General features: G+C 47.0%; 1 protein-coding gene across 4 annotated transcripts in view; it reads left to right on the top strand.

The window, feature by feature from the left end:
* DAAM1 (dishevelled associated activator of morphogenesis 1) overlaps window positions 1–16,587 on the top strand; it is a 76,634-nt gene that overhangs the window by 35,489 nt on the left and 24,558 nt on the right. For all 4 annotated transcript variants that reach the window (XM_085549627.1, XM_015865786.3, XM_085549626.1 and 1 more), the window contains 3 exons: window positions 6,293–6,382; window positions 14,771–14,842; window positions 15,579–15,673. In XM_085549627.1, coding sequence (XP_085405753.1) covers window positions 6,293–6,382; window positions 14,771–14,842; window positions 15,579–15,673 — 257 coding nt within the window. The remainder of the gene's footprint in view (window positions 1–6,292; window positions 6,383–14,770; window positions 14,843–15,578; window positions 15,674–16,587) is intronic.

Raw genomic sequence — 16,587 nt, 5'->3', positions numbered from 1 at the left:
TTAAGCGAGAGAAAAATGAGTAGATTTATTGTTAGGTTGTGTTTTAAAGCTCATCCACATACCTGTAGAGAAGTTCAGAGGGACAGTGTTGGGAAGGGGATCCCAAATAACACTGGGCCCAACACCATCCCATCACAGGTCTGTCGGCAGGAGCTGAGAGGCACATTATGCTATGAGCTGCACCAGATGAAGGGCAGTCATGTTCAGCTGAGGTTAACTTCAGTTTAATCCATTTTAGCAATCTCAGTAACAAATAATGGACCAACACATCTTATTTTGTTGCTTTCAGGGTTTAGGTCCAATTGTGTGGAAGAAGCTCTCTGACCATCCACCTGCAGGGCTTTAGATTGAGGAGAGCCCATATGGGGAGAACTGTTTTAGATCAACGCAGTCCTTGCTTTAGGGTGCTCTGTACAGTAAGTCAGGCTGCAGAAGTGTTTAATTAAAATGGGAGAAAGGTTTCCCAGATGATGTCAGTGAAAAGGTCATGGAAGGCTGAGCTCAGTAAATTAAAAATATGCATATATGTGGTTTCACATGACTACAAAATGATGGAGAAACCCACACTGATAATTCTGTTTGAAAATGCATCAGTGTTGGAATGTGAACACCTTTAAAATCTGAACTTACGGACTATTGAAGTAGTTAATTAGATGAAATAACGCTAAAGCAGTCTGCCTCAGTTGGGTGTCTGAACTGATGGAACACAAAGCGGCTGCAGTAGTTTATTGAAGGGCTAAATCAGATATTGATGGCCATAATCTTTCCTGCAGGAGAGGAGAGGAATATATATTTTGTTTATGTCTGTCCAATGCATTCAGGTCAGTAACTGAAAGCTGCAAAGCAGGATGGATTGGGGTCTCTCCTTTCTAATCTAGGACTCCAAATTAAATGTGGGAGGAGGCGTTGTTGCTGCTCGTTGCCTTGCTGTAGGCAATTTCCGTTCTTCAAAGCATTCATTAAATGATAAAGGCAAAACGAATATGAATCTTCCATCCCTTATGCTTATTCATTAATAAACATAAACAGTTGGTTTTTGGTCATGGCCCATATTTCCAGGTGCCAGTTGCTGTGAATAAATTGGAAACATATATGATAACAGTGGCTCAGGTCAGCCTGTCTGGGGGCTGGTTTAAGTCCTCAGAGCACCGTAGCTGGAAAAACGTGTGCTAGAGAGGAGGTATTTTTATTACTTGTACTAAAAGCGAAAGAGCTCCATGTTTTAAATAAAAAGTTAAGCTAAATCTGCCTACATTGAGAGCTGTAATTGCTTAAAGAAGTGTTAGAGAGACAGAGGAGCGTCACAGCAGGATGCACTACCTTCAGACTGTGTTTGAAGGTGTCGTTTTGTTTGCATACAGCTGTAGAGGCCTCTGATTAATAAGTCTGTTTCTTGAAGAGAACAACTGGAAAAGAAAATTTGCTATGTGCCATTGTAAATCATGGCCGGGAGCAGCAGTGAGTGCAGCAGCCTCCCAGAGAGGCAGCGCGTTTGTTCGGAGGAAGAAGATTAGATGAGGTATGGGAGGAAAAATGCTGATTGCTGTTTCCCTTGACACTGCAACATTCTTGGATAAATCACATTGATGAACTTGGAGAAGAATGCCTGGAAGAGGGTGAGAAAGCGATATGACCCCTGAGAAAGGAAGCTGATGCAGACTTCAACAGGCAATTTTTTGTCTTTTTTTCATTTCCCATGCTGTACCAGTTAGCACCACAAGTTCCACTTGTTTCTTTTTTCTCCTGGTTTTTGTTGTTATTGTTATTCTTTAGGCAATCATGGATCTCTCTGTGTATATTTAAGGACAGAGATCTTGGCTGTGAGCTGCAGTCTCACTGGTGTCCTTGCAGCTTCCAAACTCTCTGTGCTCATCTGTCAGGAGTTCATTCACTTGTTTGTTATGTTGTTCTTTTATTGGTCTAGGATGGCTTTCTATATCATAGAATCCTAGAATGGCCTGGGTTGAAAAGGACCACACTGCTCATCTAGTTCCAACCCCCTGCTGTGTGCAGGGTCACCAGCACCAGACCAGGCTGCCCAGAGCCACATCCAGCCTGGCCTTGAATGCCTGCAGGGATGGGGCATCCACAGCCTCCTTGGGCAACCTGTTCCAGTGCATCACCACCCTCTGGGTGAAAAGCTTCCTCTTGTATATGCATATATATGTATGCACTCTTGTATATATCAGCCCCAAACAAACCAGCATCCTTTTCATGAATTTTTATTTCAACTCTGACACCAAATAACCTCCTTTCTCTCCATCTCCTCCACATGTCGCCATTGCACAATTAATCAGCCTGAAAGGTATGTCAGACTGATGATAAATTTTTCATCATGTTTCCTACTACCTCTGAAAATATTCCGGGAGTTGCAAACCCTCTCTGGTTATTTAATTATCTGTTATTTAATCTATCCTCCCTACTTTTTGCAGAGTGGAGAGTGGAGTTCATGGGCTGTAAAGGACAACCCAATGGTAGTTGCACGTTCCTCTCTGACATAGCAGATGGTGCACACAGCACTGTGTCCCATTTCTGCAACCCCATGGAGTAGAGAATAGCAAAGGGAAGGAACACGGGTGCTTCGGTCTCCAGCTCTTCAGTTTCATGCCTGGGCTGTCCTGCCTAATCTTAGCATTCAAACCACTCTTTATATGTATCTCCGGTGCTCCAACGTGACCTAAAGCCATTCCACCCTGCTGCCCCCTCCCTCTGCTGATCTCCTATCACAGAGCTGGCAGCCCCAGCCACCTCCTCACTTCCTGCCGCTTCCCCAGTGAAAGCCAATGGCCCTTGGAAGATGCTCATTAAAATTTCCAGTGTGGCACAAGTGTCTGCAGCAGCCCCGGGGCTGCACTTTGATGCTCTGTCCTCTTGGACAGTTAGCTAGTTATTTCAGCAGCAGTGCTTTCCTTTGCTCTGATCTGGGTTTGCATTTAAGCCATGCTCAGAGACTGCACTGACTGCGAAACAGAGAAGCTGAGGAGTCTCCCACCTTGGAGATAGTCAGATCTCCCTTACCACCACAGACAGCTTGAAACTTCACAGCTCTTTCTGTCCCTGCACCACTCAGCAGGACTCTTTGTTTGCTATTTAATCCTCAGCCCTCATACTTCCATCCATGGGTGCATCCTTATTGCCTGGGTTCCCCATTCTACCCAATTGCTGGCTTGATGATGTCAGGACTGTGGGCAACTCTCCCTTTAGCACCACTGTGCAACCTGCATGGGACAGGTGGAGGGAGGGAAGGAGGGATGAAAACTCCAGTTTGGTCCATATGTAACTAAAGTAGCTTTAGGAGAACAGCATGGACCTGCTTTTGCCATGCACTCGTGCACAGAGAGAGAGGTTTGCTTGGTGCGAGAAGAGAGCCTTGAGCCATTAGCAAGGCAAGCAGTATGGCTGTATTTTATATCCTAGAAATAGCATAAACTCCGAGTCACATCTCCCCTATGAGGTCTTTGTTGTTGCTGTTGTTGCTTTTTAAATCATATTCAAATGAAGATTTAATGTGGAAACATGTTTCCTGATCTAAAGGTTAAGAGTTTAGCTGTATGGGATAAATATTTAAAAGCAGCGTATCTCTTTCCAGTAAAAACACTCTGGGCAGAGACTTCCTTTTGGTAGCAAAATGAGGCTGTTATTTTACGTGCCTTTGACCTGATTCCAGATGAATCTTTAAAATAGCAAAGTTGGCAGCTTTGGCTGTGGGAGACAGCCAGGTGCAAAGGGGCAGAGCTGGTGAAAGAGGTGAAAGTGGTGGATGGGGATGGACACTAACCCCGGGCTGTCTTCTTCGACCATTGCCAACATCACGTGCTAGAATTGCAGTGTATGGTTTGCAAATGCCCTATATAATTAATTGCTGCTTAGAAGCGTCTAATTATTGAGTTCATGCTTATTAATTGGAAGGTGTGGATGGGTTTGAGGTTGTGCCCAACTACTCTGTCGTAACTCAGCAGTGCAGTTGCAGATGATTTTCTCAGCCTGGAGTTGGTACAGTTGCCTGTGAACAGCTGGAAGATGATTGGGTTTTGCCTCCTTTGTTGATCATCTCGAGTTTAAAGGATGGTTTGTGAGCAGCCTGCTTGGGGCCAAGGAGTCCTGAGATACTCATCTGTGAGCACTGCGATGCGTCAAACCCTGCAAGGCTGGGGCAGGTGCAGGGATTCCCATGCATATCCTAACTGCAGAGATCTCGTTCCTCATGGTTAAGTCGTTGTTACAGCTCAGAATAACAGTTATTAGTCACTGTGTGATTATGAGGGGTTTTGTATTCACTGCTTGCCACTCGTTATTTATTTAAACACCTCTCCCAAGCATCCTTACAGACATCATTAGTAGGTGTTTCTGAGGGATGCAGGGCTGTGATAACTCATTAGATTACTGTTAGAGCTTGGGCACAATGGAATGTACTGTGTGAGGCTTAGAAGTATTTCTGTACCTTATTTGGATGTGTTGGGATATTGTTAAATGCCAGCATCTTAAATGTTCTTCCGCTTTGTTCCTTCTTATTACTGCTGAAGCTTTAGCTCAGTTTATATTTTCTCTTGGTTAGTAAATCTTCGTGTTTGCACAAGTCTTGTTTTTAGGGTTTGGGTATGTGAAATGTTTCAATGAACATTTTCCTGAGCCTCTCAGCACAGCTGTGCCTGGGGTTCAGGTGGCAGGGAGGTGCTGGGTCACACTGGAGTGACCCTCACCACAGAGGTGGATATCCATCATGGAACCCTCATCTTCTCTCACCCACCCCAACATCCTCATTCAAAGGGTTGTATTTGAACAGGATGAATTGCTGCTAGGTGTTTCCCTTGCAAGCCTGCTTCCAGAGCTCCCCGTGCATCAGCTGTGCTCTGTGGGGGGATGCCCCCACTGAAGGGTCAATTGACATGGAAGAGAAAGTCAAGGCAAAGGCAAAGCTCCTCCATGCATGTATAACCAATGAAGCTCCATCATACATTTCCTTTTGAGGAGCAAATTATTGGGAAGTGAAGTCATTACCTGCAGTGGATATGTAGGTGAAATTGCAGCTGTCCCTCCTCTCAGAGATGCTCAGGATGTGGCATGTCGTGTTTGGGTTACAAGCTGAAGTCTCCCTTCCTCAAATACTGGATGCAACGTAAGCTTTAATTAAATCAGCTGGATTTCTTCATGGCCTGTGGGCTTCCTCATGTAGGGATCATTTCTACCCTTAGGCTTCCTGTTCAGCCTTCACCCAATGGAGCTTTTACCTTTGGTTGTGGTACCAGAGTCTACCAGCATGGAGAAAACAATTAGTTTGTAAGTGTTATTATTCAAGCAGGAGCAATTTAAGGGTCTCTGTGCAGCTTTTTTTTTTTTTTTTCCCATTGCTTTTTAGTTGCCAGAATTAAGTGTGTAGGAATTAAGAGTGTAATTTTAATGGGGATCCTCTTAGTTAAATCCACAGACTGGGTGGGATGAGTTGGCTGCAGGCCACAATATGCCTCTCCTGTGACCTTGTGCAGCATCTCCAGTGCTCCCACTGCTGCGCCAGCACCCCTCCAGCAAAAGGCTTGTCATCGATGGGGGTGGCTTTCAGAGACATCCACAGCTGTAGGATCAATGTTGGCTTTAGAAATGAGCCTCGCAGCCCTGCCAGAATGCTTTATTTAGTTTGTTCACTGATAAAAGCTCTGACCTACATCTAGCAGCAGGAAGCGACGAGGCTTTGATAATACTCGGGCATCCCAGTGGAGGGCACGCTGCTAACTGAGGCCTCAAAGTCCAAAATGGATGTGCCCTTTAAAATAAAACCACATAAACCAAGATCTCGGTCAGAAGATGGCTTGATCTCCGCAAGGCATTATGTAGTACATATGCACTTTTGATGGAGGGGGTGTATCTCTTTATGAAGCGTAGTTATTAGGAAAAAGTGCTTTTAAAAATTATTAGCTAACATACGAAAAGCCAAAAAACCTTTCAACACAAGTCCCTTAGAGCTTCAGCTCTGTGTGTGAAGATGTAACTGCTGGGCTCTTGGTGTACTGATGTCCTTTCTGAGCCACTGCTGCCTTAGAAGCAATTTAGGCGATGTCTGGAAGGAGCCAGACAGAGTTTTACAGCTCCTTCCTCCCATCAGCCGGCTGCCACCCAGGAGTCACAGAGAGGTCAGCAATCACAGGATGATAATTAACGTATTGACCTGGTAAGTCAGTAGGTGCAGGACAGGGGGTGATGCGGTAGGACTGCCACTGCTCAGCGTCGCTCGCCTGGGGGGTTGTGTGTGTGATCACTGTGCTGTGTACTCATGTGGTTTGTTTTTTCCCCTTGTCAGGATGAACTTGACCTCACCGACAAGCACAGAGAAGCTATGTTTGCCCTGCCGGCAGAGAAGAAGTGGCAGATCTACTGCAGCAAGAAAAAAGTAAGAGACATGTCTGCGTGCTACCACAGCTGAGTGCTGTCCTGTGTACCTGTGGGGGAGGGCATGTGGAAGGAGAAGCAACAACTTTGTGTGTTCTTTGTGCAAAGTAGTATTCGGGGCATCACAGAAACCCATCTGTTCTCTGAGATGGTCCACTTCCTCTTTGAGCCTTCTTGGATATGAGCTGGATCTCTGCAAGGTATTTGGTTTCCCAGCAATTTCCCCAAGTCCCAAAGCTGGGGATGGGCTGACCACTGCAAGCATTATGGTCACTCAGGGTCTGGTATTCCTGCCTTCCAATAGCACTTTTTCCCCTGTATAACAAAGATTTTTGCACCCATATTTTTGCAAAGCAGCCCATGCCCTGGGGTTTGCAGAACTCCCAGCTGACTGTGTTGGGATTCAGTTCTTTCAGTGGGGAGCAAATGCCCATCATTCCCAAATTTGCTACCACATCCCATGATGTTTCTACTTTGCTGCAGAAGTTGGCTCTGAAATGCTCATGGTGGCCTGGCTGTGCTCAAATGGCACTTGTCAATGTTAATGCATGTTTTCTTCCGCTCTAGCAATGGCACCAGATTTTCCAGCCTCATTTCAGGCCAAGAGATGGCTTACCTTGCTCATGTAGGATTAAGTTTTAAGCCTCTCATAAATACCCCTGAAATCCATGTATTATTGTTATACAGAGGCCTGGCATACCCGAGATTTAAATTGAAGGAGAGGAGATGTTAACAAATTACAGGCACTGTTCCTAATCAGCGAGAAAATGAGCAGAGTATGCTCACTTGTCACTGCCTCTAGGATAAAGATAGCCATAGTCCAGTGTGTCTGGATAATCAGAGACAATAGGAACTTAAATCAAGCAGCTCCATGTAATTAATATTGAGTGTGGAGATTACGTGCTATCTAATCTCCTGAGCAGGGTTTAGATGGGACTGATGTTCCCCCATTCCAGCACTCACGCAGGCACTGCAGTGCTCTTTGAAAATGGTGCTGAAGAAAGTCACTGCTCCCTGATGGGTGTGAAGGAAAGAGCTGCACAAGTGCCCTGTGCCATCCTCCAGAGCACTGCCCTGCTGGAGAAACCATCTGGGCAACCTGCAGGGCTTATGCAGGAGGTTTGCTGGTGGCTGGTTGGCAAGAGAGAGAAATGCTTTTGTCCTGGTTTTTAATTAAAAATGAGCAGAACCGTATCAGCAGAGCCTTCAGCAGGTGGGAAGCGTGGGGGGCCAGGAATCAGGAGTGCTGGAGAACATTTCCCTGTGCATGGCATGCTCTAGGCAGTCCTGCTCTCCTGTGATGAATGTGGCCTGAGGACAACAGGAACATTTGTCCTTACAGATCTCATACTTGTGTACCTGTTTTTTTAAATCTAGCTGTATCTGCAGGGTAGCTTGTAATATGTGGCACTGAGGGTTGGACTTCTCCAACTGAGAGTAATTACTGGGATTAGGCAGCAGTGCAGGAGCTGGAGATGAGGCTGGGGTCCTACCTGGCTGCCTCAACCACAGCCCCAGTGGCTGTGATTGGGAAATTCAGGACACACTGAAATATTTTGGCCTGTCCCTGGTGAATAGCAAGTCATTGCTTGAAATACATGAGAACTTGTAACTCCTTGTGGGTCCTGGGGGAGCTGGCAAAGGCTGACATCAGACGTAGGCAGTTGAGTGACTTGCCAAGGATCCAGAACTTTCCCTTGAGCAGTTTCTGTTCATTCCTCCACTGCCAATTTTGGCTCCCATTAGAAGGAAGCTGAAGAGTTCAGCTGGACTTTGAGTTAGAAAGACCCATGTTGGGCTGTCCGAGGCCCCATCTCTGGGATCATATAATCATAGAATGGCTTGGGTTGGAAGCGGCCTTAAAGATTCCAACCCCCCTGCCATGTGCAGGGTTGCCAACCACTAAGTCAGACACTAGATCTCATAATAGATCAGGCTGCCCAGGACCCCATCCAACCTGGCCCTGAACACCTCCAGGGATGGGGCACCCGCAGCTCCAGGGCCTCACATCCCTCTGATGCTCTGAGTGTAGGGAGAGAAAAAGCAGCTTGTGATCAAGGCTGGCCAGTCTGGAAGCAGCCACTCAGGCAGGAGCTGAAATCTGCATTAAATCCACACTCAAATCAGGAGGGAGGATTTAAAGAGTACTGGACCCCCTTTGAAGTTGTCAGCTCTTTCTTCAGCCGAGATAAAGCAAGGAAACGTGAAAGTGGAGGTGTGTTAACAGCGGGATAAGTTCTGATTTTAGAAGTGGTATTTCTGGATGATGACTCGTTTCATACCTCATCTCAAAGCATTTTCTCCCCTGCTGGTCCTGCTCTCCAGGAGAGGATATTGCTCGGAAGCACAGGGAGGAAGCCGGAGGGTTTCCAGGTTTAACATTTCTTTGGCTGTGGGTTTGAGGCAGTGAAAACAAAGAGGGACTCGGGATGGCCTTTCTCAAGCAGAGAGAGCAAGGCCAGGCTCCAAAGGGAGCTAATAACACTTTGCTCTTACTCTGCAGCACCTCTTCCTTGCAGGAGGGTCGACTTCTGCCAGCCCCAGTGGTCATGCTGCTGGAGCAAGTCACTGGGTCATGCTTAAATCCTTGGAATAAATATAGATTCAGGGGTATTCAGGCAGAAATGCACCAGAAATAGGTGCACGGAAGGGATTGGTAGCTAAAACCAGTTAAAAAATATATGGGTTCTGGCTCTGGCCCCTCCCTTTCATTTAAACCTATCTCTCTACAGCATCTTTAGAACCCAAGCAGAGCTTGTATAGGGATGACAAATGACCTGTGAAGATGACAAACAATGCTGCATGCTTTAAGCCTGTGCTGAAGATCTGTTAGTGTGGTGATGCTGGGCGCATAGATCTTTTCAGTACGAAGCTGTCCTCAGGCAAGCAAGAGTTACCTTTACATCTAACATTTCCTCAGCTGTCAGATGGAACATCAGGGTCCCTTTGCATTAGGAAAAGGCAACAATGGTGTGTTTGCAGGGAGAGTGGGGAAAAAACATGATAAATAGGGAAGTGAGTGATGACTCTCCAATGATATTGTTTTTCCCAACCAGATGGTCTCTTTCCTGTCTGACTGTGCCTTCCACCCGTCCCTCCAGAGAGCCCTGCTTTCCAGCTTTCTGCTCCACGTGCATCTTTGTCCTGGAGCTTGACCACAGGGCTTGTGTTGATATCAGTTTCCTCCATTTAAAACCATTTTTTCCCCTTTTTTTTTGTTAATATATTTATTTTTGCTGCAGTAGCTTACAGCAGAGCTGTAAGAGAGGAGGCAGAGAGGAAGAGGAAAAAAAATAGCCCTGCACTTTGCCTGCTCAGCCACCCGAGTTGAATGAGAAGTGCTGCAGCCGGGCTATACCTGCAGCTGTGGCTGCAGCAGGTTGAGCACCATCTCGGTGTAATTCTCCTGGCTGATGTTCCTCCCTTTCCCTCTGGACAGCGGGGAACACGGCTGTGTGTACATGGCTGGGGGTATTTCTCAATAGGAAATGTTTATGGTTTTTATCTTTCAAGGTAATTCCCTTTTTAGTTCCAATCACAACACACTTTTGTTAAAGTGAGGATTTTCTCTGTCTCCGGCCAAAAAATGCATCTGTTAGCAATCTTTTTTGGATTTTAAACTGAAGCTTTTTAAACAATGAACCATCTGACTATGAAAGGCATCTGGTCATGCTGTATTTGCTTATTGTTAGCATAATTTTTAAACCCTGGGAAAAGCGTACAAGGGCCTGTGTGCATCTGTAGAGGAGAGAGTGTAGGAAGTGTCATAGAAGAACTGCATAGACTGTGGTATAATGGGATGGTTTAGACCTGAGATAGCAACTTTGGGAGATTGCTATTAAATAACAGCCCTTCTCAGCAGCTGTGAGGCTGGTAGGGTCAGTCCGGGAGCATTTGGCAGAGTGCAGGGAAATGACATTATTTGCAGTATTTCTTTTTTTGGTGTATGGATGCCTCTGCTTGTGCACACCTGGCAAGGGTTCATCCATGTTGGCAGAGCTGTGCTGGCTTGAAACTGCAGTCCTGGCAGCTTACACCTACTTGTGCTACTGCCTGCTTCTTTCTCCACCTTGCAAACAGCACCCAGCTCGATTGCCCTGGACTGCTCTCTCTTAGCCTTGGTGATGCCAAAATTGGGTGGGCTGCTGGCAGTACTGAGCTTTATGTTGCTCTCCCTTGGAGCTTGCATGAAAACCAGTGCATCTGCTTCCATTTTTGCAACATGAGCAAGTTTTTTAGAAGGAAGATTCAGCCCTGGTGAGTCTGGCAGCTGTATTCCCATGCAGATCTCCAGGTCAAACAGAGGCTACCTGCTTATTTCAGACACCTGACAACCTGGCTCCTGCCTCTTTTAGGTTTCTTCTTAACCTTTCTTGTGGCTGTCATGGTGGGAAGTCCTCCTGGGGCAAGCAGAGTTTCTAGTGGTCAGTAATGCCATGTGCAGAGCTGCCCTGATGGGTGTTCAGACCCATACATGGAGAAAGGAGGAAGGAAACTGTGGCAACCACACAGGGTCTCCAGATGCTTCCCTCCTTCCATAATGACTTCCTACCCGCTCACACCACTTTCCCCTCCCTGGCCGAGCTTCCCAATGAGAGAGGAAACAGAAGGCTTTGGTGCCTAGAGGAAGAAACTGGGGATTGTTTCTGCCCCTGGTTCCCGTGAGGAGTGATGTGATGGACCATCTTGGAGAGCTGAATTTGTTACATCCCACATGCCCCCAAAAACCTGCCTGGATGAATCCACCCCATCAAACCTTGGTGCCTGGAAAGCTTCCTCCCTCATCCTGCCTCCGAGCAAAGCCATGTGAGTCACTTCCCTCCGGGCTCCTCACTTTGTCAGGAGGCTCCTTTATTGCCACCAGATGCACTGGAGGACACTTATTGGTGTGCTGTAGACCATTAGCCACAATAATTACCACTGCGCAGCATCCTGCAGTGAGCCAAAGGAAGCCCCTGCCCTGATCTTTGGCTGCTTTATTGTGCTTTCCCCTTTTGCATGGGAGGCTGCCTTCCGAAGAGCCTGCCCTGCTGCTCATGTGAATTAATGAGGTTCTGCCACACTTAATTGAGAGCGCTCTTTAAATTGGGGGTTTCAGGGAGGAAATGCAAGAGCCCGAGGGAGCCGAAGCCAAAGGAAATATTTATAATGCAGCAAGTTAATTATAAATGAGCAGTTTAGCCAATTTTGTTGTTCAGCCCCTTCCCCACCCCCTGGAGACCTTGGTGTTTTGTGCTCCACTGCTTCCTTTCAGTCCTAAGGCAGCAGCAGGTCTGTGTTCACACTGGAGTATCAGTCATCTCATGGTTCCATGCTGAGCTGTGGTGGGATCCCACCCCCTTCCCAAGGCTTGGTGCTGCCTCTGGAAGGGGCCAGTGGTACTGCTGATGGAACCTTTAGTGATGCCTCCAGGAGGGAATAGGAACTGATCCCATTATGAGCAGCATTCAAGGCACATGTGTGCTCTCCGGCTGCACTATCCCCTGGGACAAAGTGAGCGTGCCAACCTCTAAAGGAAGGAAGAAAGCTGGCACAAAGGAAATCTTTGCCCATAGGCTTTGCAGGGTTCTTGCTGAGCCTTCATGCAGCAGGACAGCTTGGAGGGGTGGGCTGACAGAAGTGCACAGGCTTGAAGCATCTTTGGCCCCCTTCCCTCTTTTTAATTGCCTTAGGCACAAGTGCATGTTCTCTCCTATGTCTGCTGCACGCAGATGTGCACCAGGAGGTGCTGGGGACTCACCCTCTGCATCCTGTAGCAGCTACGTCAAAGCTGGTGGGGTTTTGTGGTCCCAGACTGGTGCCTGTGTTCCCATGCAACGTCTCAAGGCAGGTTTGGAGCTGTGAGCTTAGTTACGTTGGCACCCGTTAGCTCATCCAGGTGAACTGAGAAACCAGAAGGAGCCTTGGTTTGCTCCTGGCTCCTGCACTATGCAGCAAGGCTGAGTGCATGGGGTTGTGCGGTCCTACAGCAGCACAGGGGGACACTGCATAGAGACAGCAGAGGCAAGTTGTCCTTTGGCTGCAGGCAGAGCACAAGGGATGTTCTGTGGGTTTCCCCAGCTGCGCAGGGGAATTTGCAATATGACTTTTTGTCGTTCTCTTAGACTTGTAGACATAAATTACACCCATCTCTCAGCACCCAAGTGCTTTCTCCATGATCCTGAGCAGCTGTAGGGTAACTGTGACTTCCCCATAGCCTGGCATGCTGATTATGGGACTGCTGCGGGCACTGCTCTGCCAAATCCCACAGTGGGAAGCGCTGATCACAGGATGCAGGTAGCTGAAAACTGAGGCACTGAGGGCATCTCTCCTGCCTGGAGATAGCTCAGAGGTGGGAATGGTCCCTGCCCCACAGCAATCACTTCAAACAGCCAGTTGGGATGTCAGTCGAAAACGTGGCCAAGAACACAGCAGGTTTAGCAGCCAGATGGGTTGTTTAGGGGCGGCTGTTTCAGCTGGTCTGTTTGACAAAGGACAGCAAGAGGTCTCATGTCTTACCTCTGCCCTCCATCCTCTCACCTTCTACTCAGAGCAACTTTTGCAAGCAGGGAAAGCAGAGAGAAGCTCATGCCTCCCATTTTCCCTGCTTGTGGAAAAAGCAGAGCACACCTATCTCTCCCCTTCAGAGTCAGTGTTTCAACCGCCAGATGAGCATTTCTTGTGTTGGCAACAGTATTTGGACAAGATGGGAATGATTTTCTCCTCTACTGGGTTTGGGCACCACGCTGATCCCCACAATGGCTGGGGATGTGTTGGCAGGTGACGTGTCCTGTGGGACTTCTTGGGGATTTTCAGGCACTCGTAGCTGGCAAATACTTGTTGGCAGAGCACAGATCTTAATGGTTCTCTCACCAGCACAGAGGCAGGCACTGGGACCTCCTGCAGGCTTATTAGGCTTGGCATGAGCCAGTGGGTAGGACACATTCTTTGGTTGTTTTTCTGACATCTTTGGAAAAAAAAAAAAAAAAAGAATTCTGCTGATTCCCACTTGGATTTAAAAAAAGAAAAAAGTTTAGAGAAGGTGAATGGAGTGTTTCATTCAAAACTTGTGGTTTTGGCAGGCGAAGGAAAGGCGAGCTGCCCAAACTAATAAAGCAGAGGGCACGGAGGCGTAAATACAGTCTTCTTGTTCAGAAAAAAATCTTTTCATTTGCTTTAAACTTGACCAGATCTGTGGATAAGCAGCTTTTTTCTCATCCTTGGCACAGTGGGGGTGATGCCTGAGGGGCTGCCACCTGCTCGCTCCTAAACTTCTCCCATCCCTATCCCAAAGCCACACGCTGCAGAGGCTCACTAATGCTCTCTTTTGTCCTCTTGGCAAGCTGTACCTTGAGAAATTTGGATGCACAAACATTTCCCATTTACGCCTCTTGAACCAGAGTAAATATTTTGGGCTTTGTTGACTTGCAGAAATCAACTGGACTATCAGTAGTCATCTGCACGCACGGATGTGGGAGCACAAGAGTGCCTTGTCCAGGTCCTTCCCTAGCAAGGAATTGCAGTGTGGGTTAACCCTCATAGACACCTCAAGCTCCATCTTAAAGTTAGGGATGAATTGTTTCTTCTGGTCCAACCTGAAGGAGATTTATTTATTTTTTTATCCTTTTTCTTCTTTTGGTTGGGAAAATACAGTGGGGGACAAAGTTGAACTGTTCCTTCAGAATATCTGCACACATCTGAGGTGTTATTAACCTGAGCTCAGCAATCTGTTGATGACGTCCAACAAGAACATGACAGACCCTGAAAACCTTTGGTGGGTCTCACCAGGTGCAAAGCATTGTAACTGGGATGACCACACAAGGCTCTGCATCAATCACTGTCATAGATCATGGGCTCAGGGGGATGTCCTTTGACTGGGGACATTGCCATGTGCTTGTTCCCTCCTAATAACCTAATAACTAATGAACCCCCAGGGGAGCTGTCTGTTTTGTGCTGAGAGATTCTCCTATTGGTATGTCACAGCCCTCCTCCAAGAGTGGAGTCTTGTTCATGTCCCATTTATGTAGCCTTTGCAGCTTGTAAAAACTCCTTTTTTCCCCACAAAGCACATCACTGGGGCTGTACAACCAAAACTGCAAGGGCACAGTAGAGTTAGTACAAGAGAAATCTGAAGGTAAGATTTCCAGGTTGTTGCAGCATCGCTGGGGCAGAGCTCAATCACAGACAGATGGCATAAAGTACATTGTATATAGAAAAATGCATATTCAATAGATCAGGTAATGTTCTGGAACTATCAGCAGTGAGTTGTGAATACAGAAAATTGAACCTATATTGGTATCAAGTAATGTGAGAGTATGAGGGGACGTCATAGATGGTTGGCTCTAAAGGGCAGGAGACATTAATGCCATTTTTTTCTGATCTTTGTCTTGCTTTTCTCCACTCTCTGCAGGACCAGGAAGAAAATAAAGGGGCCACCAGCTGGCCTGAGTTTTACATTGATCAGCTGAACTCAATGGCTGCTGTAAGTATTTCTGCAGTGCTACAGCACTGATGGCAGATTTAAGCCAGGAGAAATGAAGGGAGATGTTTTGTTGTTCATTGGATGCAGCTCTGGAGTAAAAAGTTCTCCAAGGCACAGGGGTCTTGCATTTAGCTCCAAGCCAGAAGGTTGCAGGACTGAGGGCAAACAGGGATTTTCAGGCTGGTTTTTAAGGAAGCTGCCTGATCATTCAGTGGCAGTGAGGCACCAAGCTGCTGATGCAAGGAAAGTGAGATCTCTGCTGCTGCCCTGTTTGCTGCTGAACTGGGTGGTGGTTGTGCTGGGTGAAAATGAAATACACTGTGGGAAATGCCTGTAAGGCAAGGCTGCACTGGGAGATACCCCATTGACCCCAAACATGACCACAAGATCCTGCCCCATTTGGGCTGCAGGGCATCCCTACAGCCCCCTGTCTCGCTCCCTCCTCCTCCCCACCCACAGGTGCACATGGGATGCACAATTACCAGGGGAGGATAAAAGACCTCACTCTCACACCCCCCACTTCAGTTTAGCACCTTTCCCCTGTGGAGTCCCTGTTCACATTGCCTCAGCCCCCTGCATCCTCCCAGCCCCATAAGTGTCTCTGCTTTACATCTTTCAGGGTTGGTTTCGGGTCCCAGCTCCATCTCCTGCACTGTGGTTTGGCACATCGGGGTGGCTCATGGTCCTTTTTCTTGTGTCTGCACCGCGTTTCAACTTCACATCTTTCCTTTTGCAGAGGAAATCACTGATTGCTTTGGAAAAAGAAGATGAGGAGGAGAGAAATAAAACAATAGAAAGTTTGAAGACTGCACTGAGGACGAAACCAATGAGGCAATTTTCTTCATTTCCTTGCTTTATAGCTCTGGTTATAGCTTTTGATTTGTGTTCTCTGGCAGAGGAGTTTTAGAATAGAAATAGAAATGGGACTAGTGCAGGATGGGGAGGAGACTTGGGACACAAGAGCTCTGAAACTGCATTTGCCTTTTTGAATCACCTCATCGTTTTGCTCCTTTTCTTCGGTCTTTTTAGTTGCATCAGCTCAGAATCTTTCAGGTGCCTAAGGTTGAATTCTGATGGGGAAATGTTTCATTATAACTGCACTGCCCGTTGTGGTCACAGAAGACACAGCTCTTGTTTGCAAATGCATTACACTCCATTTCCATTTCTCTACTGCAGTGGTTCTGGTGGTAGTAATTGGCAAGGAGCTCCCAGGGTTGGCAGTAAGCAGCTGGTTTCCATGAAGCCCAGTACTTTTGGGTGCTGGCTTCTGCCATTCCCAGGTGGCACCCAGCTTTTGTAGTCTGCAGTGAAACTTCTGAGAGTGCTTAAAAGTGCTTTGTGAGTCCATCACACTGAATTCATGGGTTGGTGGTTGGACTAGATGATCTTAGTGGTCTTTCCCATCTTTAATGATTCTGTGAAATTCAGAGGGATGCAACAGGCTATGTAGAAAACTTTACCTGCTGGACATACTTTGGCTTCCAGAGAAGTGAACAACAAATTTCCTATTGACTTTCCCGGAATAAGATCAGCCTTTCAAGCAGAGCAATCAGTTTTCACTCAGTCTGTAATTACCCCTCTTGTTGCTGCATATGAACCCTAGTGATTATAAATTAAACTCATCCCAGTGCCGGGATGTTTTCTGGCTCACTTGCTGTGCAAGCCCACTCCTTTTGCCAAAGCAGAATGTACCCAGCCACAGCAGCATCAGGCAAAGAGGCATTTTTGGAAACACATGTGCAATG

Source organism: Coturnix japonica, chromosome 5, assembly GCF_054131305.1.
Source record: "Coturnix japonica strain WE chromosome 5, WE-NBRP24, whole genome shotgun sequence".
NCBI lineage: Eukaryota > Metazoa > Chordata > Aves > Galliformes > Phasianidae > Coturnix > Coturnix japonica.
Note: the sequence above shows the minus strand (reverse complement) of the source record. Positions and strands in the feature narration are given on the sequence as shown.